The sequence below is a fragment of the Gouania willdenowi genome, chromosome 10 (assembly GCF_900634775.1).
Source record: "Gouania willdenowi chromosome 10, fGouWil2.1, whole genome shotgun sequence".
Lineage (NCBI taxonomy): Eukaryota > Metazoa > Chordata > Actinopteri > Blenniiformes > Gobiesocidae > Gouania > Gouania willdenowi.
Genome location: NC_041053.1, coordinates 17,350,913 through 17,373,336, shown reverse-complemented (window position 1 = coordinate 17,373,336; position 22,424 = coordinate 17,350,913). Strand labels below are relative to the sequence as shown.

The window sequence follows — 22,424 nt, the reverse complement described above, 5'->3', positions numbered from 1 at the left end:
TTTTCACCTTAATAAATCCTTTTCGTAGTCCCTGTGAGGGTAATACAAGTGTTTATGAGGTGATTGGGGGGTCTTTCATCTCCCCCTGCTGTCACTGGCCAGGAAAGAGCAACTTTCCTGCCTCCGACCCGGTGGCAAGTCGTACTGCTTTATGGCAGTCCAATACAAACTAATGCTAGATTATGGCCAGCCCCGTGGCTGCACACGGTTGTCTACAAATTCACTTTTCTCTAACAAATATCATGGCAGAGCCAACAAAAAAAAGGCAGAGAAGACCTTTTTTCAGAGGAACGGAGCAACTCCATGCAGTGACAGCTCAGCAGCAACACACAGCAATCACACACACTCGCAACCCAGCGCTACATCAGGCAGCACACACACAAATATCCATCTATCTATCTATCCATCCATTTTCAGAGCCGCTTTGTCAGCACACAAACACATGACACATTTCCACACTCCCTTCCGTATTAATCCCATATCATTCATTTATTTTACCTGTCTCTCTACCACATACTGTTCACATGGTCACATGGACTATATGTGTGAAAGTGTCACTGATGTATTAGGATTTTTCAGTGATCGGTTGCTACTGTTTTGAGGGAGCAAAGGTGCGCATGTAGCTGTGGGGTGGGGAAGGTGGTGGGGGGGTACGGATTACGACAGTGACATAACCAAAAGGGACCTTTAGGGGGCGCGCTAAGTGCAAGTTACTTAGTTCTGCTTTAATTTTTTCTATTGACAGCACTAGGAATAGATACAGTACATCACATGTGGCCCTCGGTCTAATTTCTTGCGGCTCCCAAAGCCCCAAAAATTGTAATTCAAGAAGTTGGAAGGAATATGAAGCCCAACATAATTCACAAAGTACACAAAACACACAGAAAATTTAAAAAATACACAAAGTTATTCATAAACGCAAAATGACAACAAAGAGACATAAAAACCACATAAACAAACAAACTGACTACAAAAACACACAAAACAACAACACAACACAGGATAGATCCAAAGACACGCAAACTTAACAAAATTACACAAAATGACAAGATAATACAGAAAACAAGAAAAACATAGAAATTGACCACAACACACAAATCGACAACAAAAATGCAGAAAATGACAAAAAAATTTCACAAAATTACACGAAGAACACACATAAAAAAACAAAAAAACACAGGACGCCAAAAACACACAAGATGACTAAAACTGACAAAACATCAAAACCACAGACAAAGACAAAATAAAGACAAAACCCTCCCCCCTGTATTAATGCTCAGATTGGTCATTATTTTAAATGCTGACATGAATGTTGATCATGTAGTTGAGGACTATGAATTTTGGCCCATTTATTTTTAATCTTATATAGTTTTTTAATTTATTCATTATGGAACTCGTGAATGTCAGAATTTTACTATGTGAATGGATATGTGATGTGTTTTATTGTTTCTGCACTGGCGCTTTCTCTGTAAATCGAGTTCCAAATGGACGAATAAAGTTTATTTGATCAGATACAATCACATTTTTGTGGTCCCCGCTGTGATAGAGTTGCCCATCCCTGGTTTAACAGTTATACAGAATAATTGGCAAAAACAATTTGAAATTTTCCCATTCAAACCAGTTGGAATGGAACAAAGATACTGTATCTTGGGATGACTCTTTTGAATTGAACAATATTTGAATACTTGCTGTTAGTAATTATTAATACATTTTACTTTATTAATAATACTGACTCCGAGGGGTAATTCTGACTCCAAGGGGTTATAGTAAGAATTATACTGACTCTGAGGGGTTCAGCTTATGCATCCTCACTTGCATTTTCTTTGAGAAATGCAGTTTGACCCGTTAATTATTACCATTGCATTTTATCATGACCTTAGTGTTACCAATTAAGTGTGATATATAATACAAGGAAAGTTATCATTAACTAGAGCCTAGTTAGGATCGAGGATGGATGGATAGATGCTTTTAAGGAACCTTTATGACGTCTATTAAACACCTAAATAAAAAAAATATTTCAATTATAAAACCTGATAATAGTTTAAAAAACAATAACAAAATAATATTATGCATGTTATAGAGAAGTGTGAGCATTATTAATGACACAGCTGTAAATCAGATCTTTAAAAATGTTACAAATCATTATAAGGAAAGAAAACCACTATACAAACCCTTTAACAAGTTAGTGTTAATAAAAATTACCATTAAAATAATTGTCATTAATGACAGCTATAAGAAGTAACGACCCTTGTAAAAGAAGCATCTACTCTTAAGTGCCCTGCTCAAGTGTAGAAACAGGGTGAACTCTCTACTCTCAGGCTTCCGTGTCCATTCAATGATGTTATCATTACATCTGCATGTATTTCCATTGCTTCCAACTCCATACGCTTTACAAAACACTGCTTTAAAGAAGCACATTTCTAAAATTGGCCCCTGAGGGCCTGTAATTGTGTTATAGAAAACAGCTAATGTTGCTTATTACCAAAGTTAATTGTAGTTTATTGTAATGGAATGTGGGATATGGTAATAAAAAAGTCGTAAAAATAGCAAAAGAACGAAAGAAGAACACACGCACACAGACACGCACATACTTCACAGAGTTGTAAACAGGGTTGTACCAGCCAGTAGACAGAACTAAGCTCAGCTACATTTGGGTGCAATATGATGTTTTTACAGTATTTTTTTATTAAAGCACAGCTGATATATCATTACTTTATCCATGGTAAGAAAAACACCTTTATGAACTTCTACTTTCTGGTGATTTTTTTTTATTTAATTTTTCTGCATGAGTAACAAATATATGAAGATCTGGAGCTGAAACCTTGAATGTGCAGGTTATCACAAGAAATTGCATGTTTCAATGCTTAGTATTAGACTTGGGTAACAGTTGTAACGGTTCTTTTATTTATTACATTTTTACATGGTATGTATCATGACAACTATTGACAACATCAAATTAAATTAGATTTTATTCATTTATTTATTTATTTATAAGTGATCACAAACATAAACTTAGACACTTTTGTGAACAATATTTGAGAAAAATAGGCATTTTATGTAGAAAAAGTTTTAGATCAAAGATGGACAACTTTTATGACAGTGGGGGCCACAAAAATGTGACTGTCTGATCCAAAGGCCATATTACATGACCTACCATTACACGTTATAAATTGAATCCCTTCACGGTAGTGGTATGTATCGAAATATGAACTTGAAGTGTAAACATTACAATGTAAGTGTTTCTAATTGGATTATATAGTCCCTTAACAAAGCTAAATTGCTTTAAAAAAGATAAAAAAAATAACAACAAACTCATATAATGCAATTTATTGTGCATATTTTAAAACTCAAAATAAATTCTGCACTATATGGTGCTAAATAGCGCAAACAAACATATATAATACTGCTGATATTTTAAATAAAAAATGTAAAACATGATAATGCAAAACAGTGAATATGTTCTCAACAATTGCTCACTTCTTGAAGAACTCACAAAATAAACAATACATAAATATGTACATTTTTACTTTTTGCCGTATTGTGTATTTTACTGTCACTTTGCGTGTGGTCACAGAATCTTAGAAATTGACAGAAAAATACATAGAACAAAAGAATTAAAAATACACTGCAGGACAATACAGTAAAAGACAAGAAAAACAAAGAAAATACTCCAAAAACACAGAAAACTAAAGCAAAAATTAACAAACCCAAGACTGTAATACACAAAAGTACTCAAATTTTATACAAAATTACAGAACATGACAACAAAAGTACACAAAAAGACAAGAAAAAAAAGAAAAATTACTCCGCAAACCCGGTACTAACAAACAAGCAAAACAACAACAGAAATACACAAAATGTGCAAAAAAATGCAAAATGGCAACATAAATACACAATAAAATATGCATTTCACAGGAAAATGACACAAAAAGACAACAGAAATGCACAAAATGCAACCATAACAAGCAAGACAACAGCAAACATACACAGAATGACAGAAAACACACAACATTACTATAAAAACTCTGTGTTCTTTCCTGTGTTAATGCTCTATTTGGTCATTATTCTAATGCTGACATGATTGTTGATAATGTGGCCCTTCAATCAAACAACTATATTTTTGTGGCCCCCGCTGTGAGTGAAGACGCCCAGCACGAGCCCAGTTTTCCTCGTGCACAGCTCTGTTTACAAGATGGTGTCGGCATCGCTCATACAAGCTTACTTGAATGTGCGCATGCGCAGCAAGCAAAAACTAGCTAGGGACGAGCACGTACGCCGGCCTTACGTCAGAATGATTGACAATTAGGAGGACCAATAGTCTTGATGATCCACCTGGAATTCGAAGCCAAAATAACATCCTCCACAACACCTTTAACTGCTTGCAACACTGTAACTTTTATGTGAAGGTGGCAAACAAATTTAAAGGAGAGTTTTGGAGCTATTTTGGAGTGAACCACAGCAGTGCCAGTAAATCTTTCTGCATCCACAGCGGCAATGCAGTATTCACAGCCTGTGTGAGGATAAACCCCTCTGCGACCTGGTGAATTAGTCATGGCCCTCAGTCATTAGGCCTAATGTAAAACGTCTGTGCGTAATTACCTCCACTCACTAAACTTGTTTACAGCAACAAGATGAACAGCAGAGTGAACACCGCGGGCAAAAGGAGGACCAGACTCTGCAGCACTGCTGTCACATGATATGAGGAACTTTAGAAAGACACCATGTCAGTGCACGCACACGCAATTAATGCCCACGCTGTTAGCCCTTGTGTAATTGATAATTAATTACAAATATGGCATAATCCTTATTGTAATTGTAATTTTAAAAACCTGTTGCTGTTGTAATCTTAAATAAATTGTAATTGAGTTTATATAATTTACTTTTTAATTGTAATTGCCATGAAAATTCTATAAATTATCAATATTACCACTCCCTTTTGAGCAGACATATCATTACAATTATAAGTGTACATGGATCTCATCTATTATTTTGAACATCTCTGTTTTTCTCTGTTGGGTTTCCTTGTACACAAAGTTTTTTTGTTTTGTTTTCTTGTCCCTGCTCGAAAAAAAAACAAATAAGCGAAATTAAATGAAATAATTTAATGCAAAACTGGGGAACAATGTTACAATTCTGTGCACAGTTCTACACATATGTGGTTAACAATTGTTAAAATATGTTTCATATCAAACTTTCCCATATTTTACCATTTTAAAGAGATTGAAATTGAGTGGTATGCTACACTGACACAAAAAAAAGGCTCAGACGCCCACATCAAAAATATTAACACCTATATTTTAATTGATTAGGAAGTCTAAAAAGGCAACCAATAGATAGGAAAGAAATTAGATAATAGATATTTGTTTTTAGTGTATTTTACAGCTGATTTAGGACATATTATCAGAGAGATGCTAACAGAAAGCTAACACAAGAGGAAGGTTAACTTTTAGGCAGTGGCTATCTGTACGGTTGCCTTATCAATATACTGACTGTGATGGCCGGGCCACACAGAGGTAACAACTCCTAAATCATTTGATGATTGACACTGACATTATTCTCTGTCCCTTTAAGAAGAACAGAAGGGTGGCGAGGGGCTGGCCTGGAGAGAGCTGGAGGCAGCCTGAAGTGGACCAGACCATTGCAGAGGGGGACTGGGGTTAAGGGGGCTGTGTTTGTCCCTTAGTTTTGGTTGTTTATCCCCTGTGTTTCTGCTTATTTATATTTGGTATGGTCCAACCTGTATTTAAGTTGACTCCTGTCTCATTTGAGTCAGTTGGTTTGTGTTAGTTCTTTTTGCACATTCTACCTCTTTTATTGGCCTGTGTTTGTCTGTGGCCAATAAAGCACCTTTTTTGAAATGTAAAGCTTTTGTCTCCTTGCCTCACTGCTTGGACCCTAACACTGACATTTTATTCGTACGCAGTGCCCCTCATTGGCCAGTTTAGGTCACGTGACTAAGACTAAACCTAATGCTAAACCTAAACCTAAAAATTGTTACGATATAGGGTTATAACCTAACCCTAAATCTAACCCTAAGACGCTACGTACGTGTACTTTGGTAAACGTCCCAATAGCACCGGGGGTTGTCCGTACGACAACCGTACAAATAGACACTTAATACCTTTTATTAGGTTATTTATTTGAAATGTAGTAATTGAGAACATAATTGTAATTCACTTTCTGAGGACAGAAAATAATTGTAATTGAACTGTAATTGGAAAAAATGCTGGTCACTGTAATCATAATTTAATTGTAATTAAACATGGGTAATTGAAAACGTAATTGTAATTGAAAAATTGACCCCAACCCAGCTGTTTGCTAAGCGTTGATGATGTTTACAGTTGTCTCTAATTCACACACACAATTACAGATTTGATGGTTAAATAAAAAGTGTTTCCCTGAGGAGAAGAACACGCAAACATGGTTTATTTTTCTTAAAGCTTTGTGACCTCATTCCACTCATTCACTGTGAAATGAAGAAGGGAGGGGAAACACACAGAGGCACCACCCATGTGTCAACAGCCGTCATGCTTCATTAGCTATTTAACAGTGTGTTTAAGCGGGTGGGCGAGATGGAAATATATGGAGATGTGTATAGAGGGGAGAAAATGATCATTTATACATCATACCCCTGCAGTGTGTACGGGTGGAAGCTACGATGTATGTGAGTCAGTGTGAATCTGCCTGTTCTTTTCATAAAAGAGTGTGAACATTCTGAGGCAGTGCTACACTGATTTCACACTGTAGTGTGTGTGTGTGTGTGTGGTAGTGAGGAGCTATTTCTAAGCTTTGCACACAGTACTGCTTGGATCCCACATTTTGCATGTGTAACCTAATTAGCCGCATGTGCCATTAATCGTTACGCTGCCAGCACATACAGTAATCTATGGCCCATCTACTTACAGAGGAAGATGTACTTCATCAAAATCACATAAAATACACCCTCAGTCTGAATTGGGAGAAATCCTCCACAATCCATTTTAATAAGGCTGTGGACACAAGTAGATCATACATCCACATTGTCCAAAGGTACACCAGGTTATACTAGATATGGTTCATTTTGTTCCAATTGTAATCTCCCACAGAGCAAGCGTTCTTATTGACATGAAACAGTTGCTGCATATTTGTCAGGTCAGCTGCACATCCATGACATGAGCGTACAGTTGCATCACATCTCAAAGCATTGTGATCTAGTGAGTTATTCTGTTGGAAGTAACCTTTAAAAGTGGACATAGAGGGAACGACTTGGTTGTGGCTGGAAAGCAAGTCTTTCTTGTTCTTCTGTGCCACATTTTGTCTTTTAATCCAGATTACCGCTCACTAGGGGTCGACGGCGATTGTCGATCCCAAGTAGGCCAGTCCAGTCGGCTATGTTTTTGTTTTCTTTCTAAGAGTGAGTGGAGGCAGACATGGTAACAAGTGGTCCAAAATGGTCCAAAAGTGGCAAAAAACGCGGCAAGAAAAGAGTGGCCAAAAGCAGTCAAGAGTGGAAAAAAAAATTGGCAAATAAAGAGGAACCAGGTGGTATTTAATGGCAAAGGGCATAATGTGGCAATTAATAGTGAAAAAGGGCAAAAATGTTAGCTTAAAGTGTCAAATTGAACTTGCAGAAATGAACGAAAAATAGGAAAAAATATATTTATTGGCCAAAGATAGCTAAAGTCTGAAAAAATGTCAGAACTTTTTGAAAAGGGGTAAAAATGGGACAAAAGAAGTTGCAAAATGGCCAAAGGAAATAAGTAAAAATGGGTTAAAGTTTCCCCCTTTCAAAATTTTCAGGGGGAATAATAATTAAAATTAAGACATAAAGAGCCACATGTTTAGCATTGCTGACTTAACAACGGCTTCTATGTGGTGTCGCTGATAATGTAATGGGCTGGTCTGGACACAAAATGCCAGGACTGAATTTTTGTCCCAGTCCACCCCTGCCGCTCACCATATGAGGCAAGATGACGTTTATTTCTAATCTTTAATTGTATATCTTTAGCCGGCCTGTGCAAAGTGTAGTTTGGGTTTGACTATGTGTGGATGAGGCACCTTTCCTGGTTGAGCTAGCATTTTCTTGAACTTTTATTTGGCTTCACAGCACAGTCTAAGATGTGTAGAAGAGAATATAAGATACATCTGTGTGTTAGTGCTGGCAGAGACTAGTGTGCTGTGAAGTGTGTACCCTCTTTACTCAGGGGTCTCTTAGTCTCTGCTGTCCTGGCTTCAGTTGGTCCAAAATGCTGCTGCCCGCCTCTTAACCGGTACACTCAAAAAATAGCATATTACGCCTGTTTTAGCCTCTCACTGGCTCCTGGTTCATTATAGAATTGATTTGAAGATTTTACTGTTTGTTTTGAAGGCTTTACATGGAATGGCACCCTCTTATCTTTCTGATCGTGCACACTCCTTCCTGTTGACTGAGGTCTGCTGACCAACTGCTCCTAGTTGTTCCAAATGTTTTGTATTTTTATTTATTTTATCAGATTTTCTTTTACTTTTGTAAACTTGTATAAACTTTGTACAGCACTTTGGTCAATATCTGTTGTTTTGAAATGTGTTCTATAAATAAAAATGACTTGGCTTGACTGGAGTCTGTAAGGCCATTTGTTTGGTGTGAGTACACTGAAAAGATTTGATTGAAATTGTTGCTACATCAGAAAATAATTGGTACAACACCAATTATATTGGTAATGTGTTGTATTGGTACCCCATTTGTTCTCAAACAGCAGTCGTACTTGTATCTCACCCATGAAAACAAACTAGGATTAAACAGAATGAAACCCACTTCATGATTATTCCCTTAGACGTGTAGGAGGCAGGAAACATTGATCAAAGCAGGCAATACTAACTCATTCTAATGTATTCTCCTCAAACAGAGAGCTGCCTGTGGTCTGAATACGTTGAGGGATTACAGGTAGACACTGATTACACACCAGAGTCCTTCTGTATGATCAGCGAACATCAGCATCTGCACACACCTCCGGACACCACAGCTAGGACCACAGAGGGTTTTTATTGGAGGGAGATTTATTGGCTGCTGGAGCAAGGGAGGAAATCTATAGGAGAGGCAGGAGTAATCTGTCAGGGAGACGGGGATTACAGCAGGTGTGCCTAACAATGCTAATGTAAGGAGGAAAATACTAGACGATGGGACTTATGTGAAAGGGATTTTCTTTTCGAAAGCAAAGTAAGTCTCTCTCTTTCACTCGCCGTGTGGTTAACAACTGGGCTGGACAGAGGTGAGTACATTTCTCTCCTATATTGACTTAGGAGGATCGAGGTTTCTGGGAGCCCGGTGAACATATCCTACTATGTGGTTGCACGTGGTAAAATGGAAGTGATGCATTGTGGGTAAATAGAAGTAGATGTAAAATAACAATGACTTCTTGGAAGAAATGAGAGGGAGAGACGTTGATATGGGCCTTAAATCAGAGCTGGAGTGGGGAGGAAAGCCCATCAATCACGGTGGCATCTATCGAGTGGGTCGAGGTGTTCTGGCTCCGTCCCTGTGGATCATCGGAGGGGTCCTGCATGTTAATTAGGGCGACAGGGGCCTTATTATCAGCCGATAACCTCCAACTCTGTGCTGGAGGGGCTTGAGGAGTGGCCATGTGTGCACAGAAACTCCCTCCATTGACATGAATGGAGGAGATTGCACAGACGTTTTCAGACCTGAAACATTAATGTTAATAGAGGGCATCATGTCTCTCTTCTACATTCCACAGCTGTCCACAGAAGGTCAGAAGTGGACGGAAATGAGTGAGAAAAGGAGAGAAAAGGCAAGCAGAGGGTCCGTCTGCTGCACACTAATGAATATGGCTTCAGTGTGTGTGCATGCGTGTATGTGCTCACACATCTGCTTCAGACTTGGGAGTGTCGAAAGCTAATATTAGTTCACTTAGCAAAAAATTGCTAGAGCTATTGGGGTGAGAGATACACTGATTAAAACTGACATTTTTTTTAGCATCACTGTTTCAAAGCTAATAAGACCGCATGAGAAACATCAGAGAAACCACAAATTGACGACAGAAGTTATCAATCATCCTATACGTGGTTCCCTGCTCATCTTCGGCTTATCGTACAAGAAAAGTGAGAGAAAGAGAAAAAAACTCCGCATATGCATTTCCAGCACATTTATCATTTTACAAGACAGATCAGAACGTCCATTTGTATTTGTCACAATGTGGTTCTGCAGAGTAAGTAACACACGCACTCAAACATGTCCACGTTGAAACATCCCTGCAGCACATTCAATCCATGACTTCTGTTTTCTATTCCTTTATTTTTCTTTCACTCCAAAGATTTTTCAAGCTGATCTAAGATCTTTACGTCTCCTTCGTATCTCATAAACTAACAGCCTGCACTTCTACACCTGATGGCTGTCCAATGAGAGAGAGAGGGGCAGACACTGCTTAAAGTCTGTGGGAGATGAATGAAGGGAAGGAGTGATGGGGAGTTAATGGCAGAGGGATGCACATGGGTTGTGTTCTCTACACTAACACAAACGGAGGGATGCTGGAGGAGGGTGGATGGGCGGATGGATGGAGGAGACAACTTGAGACAAGAGTACTTACACAGGCAGACATTCTCGTTCCGTCACCAACAACTACTTGGCTGCCTCATTAGCTCTTTCTCCACTGTGACATAGCTACAGCGGCTTCTCTGCAGCACTCCCGAGTAAATCTCCTCCAGTCTGCCGTGTCTATTTTTCCCCACTCTTATCCTTTTTCTTCAAATCCTCTTGGGCCACTTGCCCCCTTCAACTCTCCTCTCTTTCCTTCCCCTTCCCTCTGGTACACCTCTCCTTGCCTTCCTCTGCACTCGGCTTCCCTGGCTTTGCTCTCCTGGTCCGAAAAGTCTCCCACTGAGTCCTGCTCAGAGCGAGCAGAGAAGCAGGTCCTTGTTTTCCTCTCTCTCTCTCACTGGTTCTCTATCACACTGATTGTGGAGGACTTCCTCTCAAAAGCACTCTGTCCTCCCTGTTCTCTCTAAACCATCTTCTCTCCTGCTGCCTGTGTTCCTTTAATCTGTTTGGCATTTCCAAACTGACTGAAGAGGGAAAGCTCCCACCCCACTAAAAAGCAAAGATCAAACAAACAAAGAGAGGCAGAGAGAAGAGGAGGCAAAGCTGTTCAGCCAATGACATAAGAGGGAGGCAGAAAGAGCGCTGGAGACAAAGAGCACAGACACATCCACACCCTTCATTCAGCATCACACACGTGCAAGCAGAGAGCTGCACATTAAGATCCATGACCTCATCACTTCAAGTCTGCATGAAGATACAAACACAGGTGTATCATAAATATGCAAAAACTCACACACGCAAACTGAGCGTGCACAAAGTCAGACTTGCTGAGTGCTCCAGATATAGCTTCATGACCTCATCGGGGAGCAGACCCCACCTTCCCCACTGTCCCGCCCTGTTTAGGACTGGAGGACTCATTCACATTGGATCAAGTTGAAGGGGAGAGAAAACACACAAAGCAGAATAAGGAACACTGTCCAGATAAAGGAGCTGTGTGGCTTTAAGATGAGTAGCAAAGGGAAGGAAAACTATAGTCACACATTGTCCAATGTTCTCTTCTAGATTTCCTGGACTCGCCTTTACTGTATATCTGTGGCTTTTAATAATATTCCAGAAATTACAAGTAGCTTATATCCTTTAGCCATCTGATATCAAGAGACTACTAATTAGTGTGATATCAGGTACATTTGAACTTACAATGATCCATTAAGTGAGGTAAGCACACTTGGTAATCTAACATCTTCATAAAAAGTCCTAGATAACCACAGACTAATAACACTATAACACACAATGAGAGCATTTCAATTTGAAAATATTATTTTTATCTGTAGAATAAAATTGAAGATATTGAATGTGGCAATGATCTTTTACATGTTTAACACCTGCATATTCTGTTCAGGGTCACGCAGGTACCTGAAGATAATTGATGTGTGCCCATTGCCCAGTGAAAACACACAAATCATCAATCTGCTCCATGTGAGTCTGCAAAGCTTGATAGAACAGAAATGTGTTTTTTTTTTTGAATTATTTAAATGCATCTTCCTGTGTGCATGTTTGTGTGTGTGCGTGTGTTTGCGCACCCTCTCATTAACATTGGCAAAGTATCACAAAAAATGTGCCAACTCCACAAACAAAAAGTGCCACTAATAATAAACAGCTTTTATCATGAATTCATACCATTTTGTCAGGAGACATATTTATGTCACACTGTTTTTTGAAGGGGGAAAAGAACATTATTTTAGTTCAAAACTATCATTTTTGCACATTGAGACTGTCAAAGAATTGCACTTATACACAAGAGTGGATTTAATAATTCGAGCAAAGTTCATTTTGACTTCTTTTGGAATAATGTGTTAAAGTTTCACATATTCAGAAACATTTTACAGCAAAATGACTGAATAAATGTGAGTATATGAAACCTTAACACATAAGAGTGGATTTACTCTTAACTCTATTCTAGTCCAAGTATCCAGTTAACCTGCAATCTGGTGTTTCCACTGTTTTCTCCCTATATCCTGGCTTTGAGTCTAACGCCATCTAGTGGCAAATAAAAACAACTTCGACGTCAGTTTCCATTGGGTGTCGAAACAAGGTCCTAAAAGGTCATTGCTCTGCATGTTTTAAACATCTTCCTGCTCCAACACAGCTGACAGGATCATTAGTAGATTTTCTGCAGAGCTGCTTGATGACACTTCATTCAATCAGGGGTGTTGGAACAGGAAGTGGGAAACAACATCTTTGGACGTTAATAATAACAATGGGATTACGGTTAACATTTCAATGTCCATGCATACTGGAAGTTATAGAAATCTCTGAATTGTAATCTGAGTGCATTCATTCATCTTTAGGACATGCCAGTTTACACACTGCAGGGGGAGCAACAGGTCACCAGTATATAACAAGGCCAGCACAGAGATACCCACTCTAAAGGGCAATTTAGATTAATCAGACAGACGGAAGAAACTGGAAAACCCAGGGAATACAGTACACGCTTGGAACTGGATGTGAACCCTTGTGCATGTGCACTCATTAGTGAACCCATCACACAAGATTAGATCATAATCTGAGTTGAAATGGGATCAAATATCTTTGCTTTAGTTCTCAATACCAATGTAACACTTAAACATCAAGTCTGAAGCATTAAAAGAATCCTCCACTGTTTTTACAAATGTGGCCAAAAATGTTGTATTGTCCTTATCAGATGATCTATGCCTAACAAACCACATTATTTTTGCACCCCATTCATTTTATTAACTTTTAAAAAATGGGACTACTGTACCGTTTTTGAGACTGTGCGCCGCCATGTTGAAATGATGTCATTGATAACGCGAATAGCCCCTTCTGTCTATTGAGTTATCGGAGTGAAGGCATTCAGGATAATTCAACAGCTTTTTCAGTCAAAATCACAACTTGCACTGCTTTGGATTGCTATAAAAATCAATAAAAGCAAAAAAAAAGTCAACGTAAACCTCTTTTGGTTCCAGAAATTTGATAAACAAAAGAGGTTTAGATCGACTTTTTTAACTTTTACTGATTTTTAGAGCAACCCAAAGCAGCACAAGTTGTCATTTTGACTGAAAAAGCTGCTAAATGATCCTGAAATATAGACCCTTAATGGCCCGCTGGAGGCAAAAAAAAGGAAACGCTGCTGGCTAAAGACTGTGGAGGCTAGTAATGTTACAGCTTTAGAATGTCGTCTTGTTGTGTATTTGGGTGCCAGAATAAGAGGAATAACGTTAGTGAACGTAGTTTAATAGGACTCCAGGGGACACTCGTGCTCATAAAAAACAAAGACAATTGTGGTTTTGTTTCTAGGCTAAGCCCCGCCCAAAAAAAATACATCACAATGTTTACAAACAATCAAAGGGTCTATAAATGGACTGAAGAGGTAAAGTAGTCCCATTTTAAAAAGTTTATAAAAGGAATATGGTGCAAAATAATGTTTTGTTAGGCATTGATCTTCTAATAAGAACATTTCAAAGGTTTTAGGTCACATTTGTAAAAAAACAGTGGAGGATCCCTTTAAGTTATACAAAATATGTAAAAAATTTCTTAGTGTAGCTATTCCTTCTTTCTTATTATCTCACATCTCAATGTAGAAGTGTAAACATCCCATGAACTGTAAACAAAATAAATATTTCTTTATATTTACTGTATAGTACAGATTGGGTCAGATGATGTAACACAGGGAGAACATGCAGATCCCACAGTGAAAGACTAATGACATCAGGGCTAGAACGAATGACGTCCTCGCCATGTAAATGATGATTAAATGGTTCATTTGAGGATGTTGGGTCTCTAATAGTTACAAAAATCCATCTTTTGAGTGACTGAGTGAGAGCAGAACATAAAGCAAACTGTCAGGTTATAAAAGTGCCAACAAGAAGCAGTGAGAGTTTTTTATTTTTCAGTAGGTAGAGATATCCTAGGCCGACTCTTTTCTCCCATCTCCACTACATGCTTTCTCCATTACTGCTGAGAGAATCCGCTGAAAGTTTCACAGTCCTCTGGGACCGAACATCGTGGAGCAACTTTCTCCTCTCACCTCGTCATGTACACACACACACGCACGCACACACACTTAAGACTAGACAAGCACTTAAACATAAATGAACTAGGAATAAAAATCCACACAGACACTAAAAAGGATTCATCCTTCCCATAAGCTCCTTTTAAATCTCATCTTTCCTACAGTTTCTGTACAGCTGAGCTGAGTGCACATGTCAGGATCAGACCTCCACTCTTCTCATTTGTAACAACATCCCTTTACTCTAAGTGGCTCAGCATTAAAGTGCATCTGATTATGTTTCACTGCACTCTTCTTACCTTATTTCTAACACATCATAAATTCACTTCCATTCCTACCCTGCACTGTTTCCACTGTGACACGTTACCATGGTAACAGTCCCTCGTCACAAATACAACCATAATCAGAAATAATGTAATAATCCCAGGAGGAAATTACCTTTGTTACAGTGGCTACAAGTAGAAATGGTAACAAAGGTGAAAAGAAACACTAACAAAAGATACATGCATGATTATAAAGTACACAGAGAAACCAATACAATGATTAACAAGAAAAATGGTTTAAATATATAAAATCAGGATTAAACACGTGTGCAAATACGCATGAAAATATAATACAATATACAAATATAAACTTGTATACTGTATGTGGTAAAATATAAGTTTAAACAAAACACGTTTTCAAACAAGAACCGATTATGTGCTAAAATTCTGTCAATAGAATCATAATTTTTTATTGTTTCATTCAATTCAATCCAATAGTGCATGTGCAAGCTAAAAAAAAAGGCCTCTCATTAAGGAGGTACTACAACAGGAGGTATAACAAGGTAAATTAGTATCATTTTAACCATGAGGATGTTTAGCTTCTGAAAAAAGATGTTGTAGTTGCAGCTTCTGTGTACATCATGTCATATTAACCCCTTATTTGGTGAAAACTGCAAAGAAAAAAAAAAAAATGCAATTTCCATTTCCATTCATTTCTTAAAATATGCATCCCAAATTCCAACCAAACTTCATCATATGACATAAGGGACCTTCAGTGATATGAATCAAGGTATTTGAAGAACTTTGGAACAATTTATACTCAAAATATTGAAACCATTAGCAAGTTTTACAGAAAATGAGGTTTTTGATACACAAAGGGCACGACTTCCCATTTATAGAAATTCAGAGGAACCAGAAACTCAGTCAGATTAGACATTAGTGCCATATTAGCACACGGTAAATGGAAACTTTGAGGAGAATCAATGAAGATTGAACACACCGTCAGTTCAGTGGTGGCAGGTAAAGACTAAGAACTGAGTCTAGCGCTGATATATGGACTAAATGGTCAGGAGGAGGATTCTCGTCTTGAATTAATTATTGCATTCCACAGATTCAGCTCCAGCCAGAGGGCCACATGCACTGTAATCCCACACCATGGTAAATCTGTGCATTTGAGTGTGTGTGTGTGTGTGTGTATGGACGGAGTAGACTGAACACTTGTGTCACAGACAAACAACAACAGTTCACTCCTACCTGTCGTGGTCTCGGCCGACGCCCCAAACGCGAATGCTGCTGATTGGCTGGGAGTGAAGCAAGCTGGAGTCGTCTGGGTCAACAAGGTTCAACATGTGGTCCTGGAGCACTAAGAGCATTCCTTTACCCTGACAGACAGCAAACAAGAGAGCAATCAATGTGGAACAAGGTTCTTCAAAGTTGATCATTGTTCAGTGATGTTTTCTCCTCCTCAAAGGTCTAAATAACAATTAAAGTACACAAGAGGTGTATGCTCAAAGGTTTTACAATCATTCTTTTTTTTTAAACTTTAATGGCTAATTCACACATCTTTACTAATGTGTATTATGTTGTCATTGCACTGACCTCGCCCCAGACACCCGCTGAGTCTCGTATGTCCCTCCTGCAGTAGGACAGCTGTCTGATACAGTGATGGACCGCCACGCTGCTCCTCCCCTCACACAGATCCCGCTCTGCCATCTCCACCCAGCCCAGAGACCGGACTGGGAATGACTAATAGAAACATGCAGTTATATTTATAATTGCTGTTTAAGGACAAATAAACAATATTAAATCATAACATAAACTATGCATTTTTTTGTGAAGTAGTGCTAACGTAAAACATATGTATGCTTTTTAGTGCAATATTCACTAACAAGCTACATGTGCAAAAGTGTGCTCAGGGCATTGTGCAATATTATATCCAAAATGTCACTTTATAATCTTTGAAAGTAGGGTAGTGTGCAATGCAATCTATACTCCATGTTTCTGTGCAAAAATCTGGCAATGTGCATTATAATGAGGACCTGAGCTTCCAGGTAGCTAGCACATTGCACTTTAGCATTATGAGCTTGAGCACTATAATTACCACTCTAGAACTTCAGAATTTACTGGGTATAAATGTGTCATGTAAGTTGTTCACAGTTGACTTTAATAAGCTCTATGTGGTTTATTCATAACTGTTTTATGTGTTGACACCAACCTGCTAATGGGACAGTGGATGGAAATTAGCCCCCCCTTGTCCCAGTAAAAAAAAAATCTGTCTAAAACCTTAAACCTCAAGCTAAAAAAATAAAGTAATCTAAATGTAAATGCTTCCTTTATTAACAATGAAACAATTTGTAATATTTGCTAAGGATTGATTTAGATTGAGCGTGCTTAGCAGTATAGGCAAAAATCCCCCCCAAAACACAAATGTGTTTTTTAACTATATATTATTTATTATTACTGATGCAGATGTGATTGCACATTTGTCATTTTTCAGAAGTTTCGAAGCAGAATAGTCATAATCTTTCACCTTTTTCAATAAAGGTTAAATATTTAAGCCATTTTGGGGGGGCAATATGCACATTGCATTTCTTGTCATCATCTTTCATATTTAATTGAATTAGGCTGGTACAGAAACAAAAGGATTAAACTAAATGTTGGACTCCAATGCCGATGATATTAAGTAAATTATTTAACTAATGTGTATCATTCTAATTCAACTATTTTTTTTCCTGAACTTTAGCAAAATACTAAGAAATGCGCTGCACTGATCTCACTGCAATTACAGCAGAGGCACTAACTGCTACTGTGGCAATGAAACTATATGGCAAATGAGAGAGAGAGAGAGAGAGAGAGAGAGAGAGAGAGAGTTTTGGTGTGTGTGCTGGGGGGCCTCATAAAAAACCTCAGTCGTCAAAACATTTAACAGCTCCCACAGTGACCACTGGGTGGCACTGCAGCAATCAAAAGGCAGGGTGGGGGGGTGCATAGGTAATGAGAGATGTAGATTACATCATTGCAAAAGAGACCTGGCAACTTCCCTCTAATTACCAAATGCAAATGTGCTTTAAAATGTAAAAAAATAAGGATGAGTATTTAGAGTAAATTATGAAATGATAATTTTATTTAGTTTAATTTAGCAGTATGTGGAAGTAATGCTATCTTGTGTTAGATATTTGTACACTTTGAGAGATGATGTCTTTGTTGTACAGCTAACCACACAAATATTAAACAAACAATAGCACGGTGTGGTTGTTGGCAGCAGCAGTCTTTTATAATGCATGCATTTATTCATGTGTAAGTGTGAAGACAAAACAGGATTGTTCTTCTTTAACCTTAAGTGGTTTCAAACATTAAGACACTAAGTGTGTCATTGTTATGAACCCACCATTGCCTCTGGGTCAGAAAATGAATTGTCGAGGTCCACAGTTTCAAGCTGAGCTGGAGGACTACAGAGAATATGCACAAAACAAAAGAAACATTCTCAATCATTGCATAAAGGTTATTTTTTTACAGTGCAAATAAAACATAGCATAGTTATTACAACACACAAAAAGTCTTGAACTTTGCCATCTAAAAAAAAAACATGTACGCTTGTAAGTTTTACTTGAGATTCAGTGAAGCATAGCGGAGAGTTGCTCCTTCAAAAGCCTTCAGACTGGGATCTGGATACACTGGGTAGTCCTTCAGACCCTGAAAAGGAAACGATTCAATAAAGCAGGATTCCTTCAATTAAAACTCTTCATATGATGTGATAATAATTAATGATGTCCTTAATTAGGACATGATCGTAAATCGGGCCCGATCACGTGGTTTCAGACTCAATCAGAATCGGACGTTATCTTCCGATCAGGACTCGGATATATATGTATATTTATTATCATTATAGGGGTGGGCGGTATACCGGTTCATACCAAATACCGGTAAATATTTTCGATATGATATAAATTTTGAATATACCGCTGCAAAGGTAAACAGTAGCGCTCTGGTTACGGTGTAAATGGATAAAGAAAGCTCTGAAGCTGCTGAACTAGTAGAACATGATGACGCAGAAGAACTTGTGTCAAAAAGAGGAGCCCTGTCTGTTGTTTGGTCAGCAGAACAAGTTGGATGCAGAGCGGAGGTGGAGAGTTAGACCCAAGTCTATAATAAAGGAGTGAATAAAGGAATAAAGGAGTTCAACAGCAAGTAAATCCCTACAACATTTGTTCTGTTTGGAAGAGACCAAACGTATCGTTAGCCTCTCTGGTAACTAGCCTGATGCTAGTGTGTGTGTGTGCACTGCTCACAGATGTTTGAGGGCGTGTTCGGCTGCTCCGCACAAGTGTTTGTTTGCACATGCATGCGTGTTTGTGTGCGCGCGCTCGTGCCAGTGTTTGTGACGTGCAGGTGTGTTCTAAATCAGCGATTCTCAACTGGTGGGTCGGGACCCAAAAGCGAGTCGCGGACCTGTACTGGGTGGGTCGGAAGCAGCTGGTCAAAAATAAATAAATACTTAATGTCTCTAATGATGAACTTGTCTTTTATTTTGAAAGACGCTTTTCTTTTGACAGGCACATGTTGCACAGAAAAATATGCGGATTCATGTTTAAAAAAAACTTTATATATAAGCTTTTTTTTAAATACTAACTTTGGTTGGTAAAAAAAAAAAGTGGGTCGAGATTTAATGACCGTGGAAAAATGTGGGTCCCAGGGTGAGAACAAATGAGAACCCCTGTTCTAAATCAACCTCTATCTGTAGACTTCACACACTTCATTTAGTAAGCAGCCAATGCTTTATATGCTGTGCACCTGCAATACCAACAAAATTAAGTTGTACTTTTCATCAAGAAAAACATACATTTCAATTTGTGAAACTAAATGAGGAAAGAAAGCATTAGGAGTGCAGTTCCTAAAAGCACATTACTGGCCTTACTTTACAGCACTGTGGCACTTTTATTTTCTTATTTGTTCACATGCCTGTTGGGTATTTTAAGATGAGGCACTATTCATTTTTATATTAGACATTTTTATTTAATATTATTTAATCTTGCACTAAAGTCTAAAGTGAATTTTCTTTGAATTTATTGCTTGATTGATCAAGCTACGTCACAGAAGTGCTCTGTTTAGGGTTGAATGTTTAATAAGGTGAATAAAATAAATAAGGGTCGTCCTGGATCTGTTTTTTTGCTCTTCTTTATCTTTTTAATGTATTATAGAAGTATCGGATTGGGACTCAGTATCGGCCAATTCTCAAAATCTAAGGACTCGGACGTAAAAAACCCTTATAATAATATTAATTTCAAGTCTAATATTATTACTAAACCTGACTTCATGATTACAGTCAATCAGAATCACCAGTATTATTCTAATTCAGTATAACTTGCAATATGTAATGGCAATAATACTAACAATAATGATAACATAAAATATTGCAAAAATATTTAATGGTTTTAGTTTTTTTTTGTTTTTTTTGAAAGGATGTTATTGGATAGGAGTTCAAAAAGATATTTGTGAAAGGAAATAAATAATAAAATGTAGTAGTAATAGTTGTAAAGAAAAAAGGTTGCGATGACTAAAGATTTTAATGATGACTCATCATGTCTGCATATGTCGTCAGAGGTTAGCAGAACCTGCAGTGGAAATGTTCTTATCTGAGACACAGGATCACGGCTGTAAAAGCAGTCATTTCAAAGTGAACCTACATCAGAGATGGAGCTGCCTGGGTTACATTCAGCAGTGATGATGTCATTAGAGGGCGTGGAGGAGGAAGAGGATGGGGACGAGCCTGAAGACCAGGGGACAGGCTCCACTGAGCTGTCAGATATCAGACTGCTGGGACGCTACATCAGAGAAATAAAGGATGAAGATTATGAGATGGTCAACAGTAAAGAGTCGGACTGATAGACAAAAGCAACTCAACCAAAGCCTCCCAGTATCGATGCCAGTAGTGCACCAGTCTTTGAATAAGACATTTAGTTTGATATTTTCACCTGATTTGATTAAATGTAAAAATGTAAACATTAAAATACAGGGTTTGTCACCAGAATTATTACCTCTACAGGGTCCCTAAATTTAAGACCAACTTCACAGTAAACGGAATTGGGGGAAAAAATGCCACTATAATTACATAGGGTAAAACTAATTTTTTTCTAATGTCTAGTGCAGACCTACAACTGGTGGCCCTCAAAGCAAACACACAACCTTGCTCTAACATATTGTTCCCTACAGCAGCAAAAAATAGCCAAGCATCCTGCATGTATTCATATTTATGCCAACCTTTTTCAAAACTCCCTAAAACCCTAAATATATCTATTGATTGTGTGTTCTGTGTTGTGCTCCCACCTCATTGGGTGGCTTGAGTGCGTCCTGCGTTTCCTTTTGCAGGTCGTGCTCAGCCTCTGACTCTTCACCAGAACAAGCCCGTTGGTTGCCGGGTGCAACAGGTCGGTCATACTGTGTGGTGCCGGTGGGTATGTGCCAGAAATAGATCTCGGATGAGTCGGAGATCTCTCGCCAGCCCGGAGGCAGGTTCCCTTCCACCCAGACATCTGCTGAGAGAACACAGACACACACACTGCTGGTGCACACACTCAGTGGGACCCGACATCATACATTTTAGAAATGGACAGACTGACAATGCCTAGTTTGTGTTGTCATAGCAACGACATGGCTTTTTTTTTCGTAGTATAATCACATGGATTGTCTTCCTTTTAATGCTTGTTTCACCGTATATCCTTGACAATAACCTCTTATTGAATCTAGTTCAGACCGCTTCCCGTTTCTTTCTTTTCTTATATCCTGCTGTCTGCAGTACTTTCTCCATCCTAATCACTCTCTGCACCATAACGCTGCTCGGGGGGATCTTAAACACTCCTGTGATATTGCTGAGGTGACTTGCTTCAAAGAGAAAATAATTTTAGTTATAGATGCAGCTGAGGGCTGTCTGTAAAAAGCAGGTTAAAGACAGAGGAGGATGGTGTGATACAGTCTACTTAAACCCCAAAATGTATGTGGGTATGAAATAGTGCTGTTGATGAATCCTGGTCCAACTCTCAGCATTTTAGTCAAAGTATTTCAATTCGGAATATTTAGTTGTAAAATGTCAGAGTGACTGTCCTCTATGGGTTGAAACCAGGCTTTTACAAGTGATTTTTGCTATTGGCCGAGAACAAGATCATGGGACGTTTTCGGACCATCTTGCGTCACAAACGAGCACTGCTAGCCCCGCCCCTTTTATAAAAACTATTACCTGTGGGCTCTACAATCTGTAGTGAGTAGGTTGGATTGAGAGAAGAGTGAGCAGAAAGGAATATTGAGTAATGAGTAGCTAGTTAGCATAGCATAGATTGTCCATTGGAGATTTTCTAATCATAATTCATTTTGTTTATAAGCGCTTTAAAAAAAAAACTCAGACACTTTACAGTTAAAACAATTACACACAAGTATAAAAAGAAACTAACAAAGGTAAATACAGAAAATAAGTAACAATCATAAGTTAAAAGCTAGTTTAAAAAGGTGAGTTTTGATGAGTGATTTGAAAGTTGGAGGGTTAGAACAGTGTTTAATGTGTTCCAGAGGGAGGGGGCAGCTTGGTTCTGAGAGGGGGAGATAGGTTTTAGAAGAACGGAGGCCGCGTGCA

General features: G+C 38.4%; 1 protein-coding gene across 5 annotated transcripts in view; it reads right to left on the bottom strand.

Annotated features, from left to right (window-relative positions):
• LOC114470890 (amyloid-beta A4 precursor protein-binding family B member 2-like) overlaps positions 1 to 22,424 on the bottom strand; it is a 63,884-nt gene that overhangs the window by 27,394 nt on the left and 14,066 nt on the right. For 3 of the 5 annotated variants that reach the window (XM_028459263.1, XM_028459262.1, XM_028459266.1), the window contains exons 3-8: positions 21,128 to 21,336; positions 20,488 to 20,625; positions 18,411 to 18,496; positions 18,192 to 18,252; positions 16,403 to 16,549; positions 16,058 to 16,185 (exon numbers count right to left, since the gene is read on the bottom strand). In XM_028459263.1, the coding sequence (XP_028315064.1) occupies positions 16,058 to 16,185; positions 16,403 to 16,549; positions 18,192 to 18,252; positions 18,411 to 18,496; positions 20,488 to 20,625; positions 21,128 to 21,336 (769 nt within the window). Of the gene's footprint in view, positions 1 to 10,562; positions 11,019 to 16,057; positions 16,186 to 16,402; positions 16,550 to 18,191; positions 18,253 to 18,410; positions 18,497 to 20,487; positions 20,626 to 21,127; positions 21,337 to 22,424 lie in introns of those variants that run through there. The other 2 variants (XM_028459264.1, XM_028459268.1) reach the window with 2 other exon arrangements.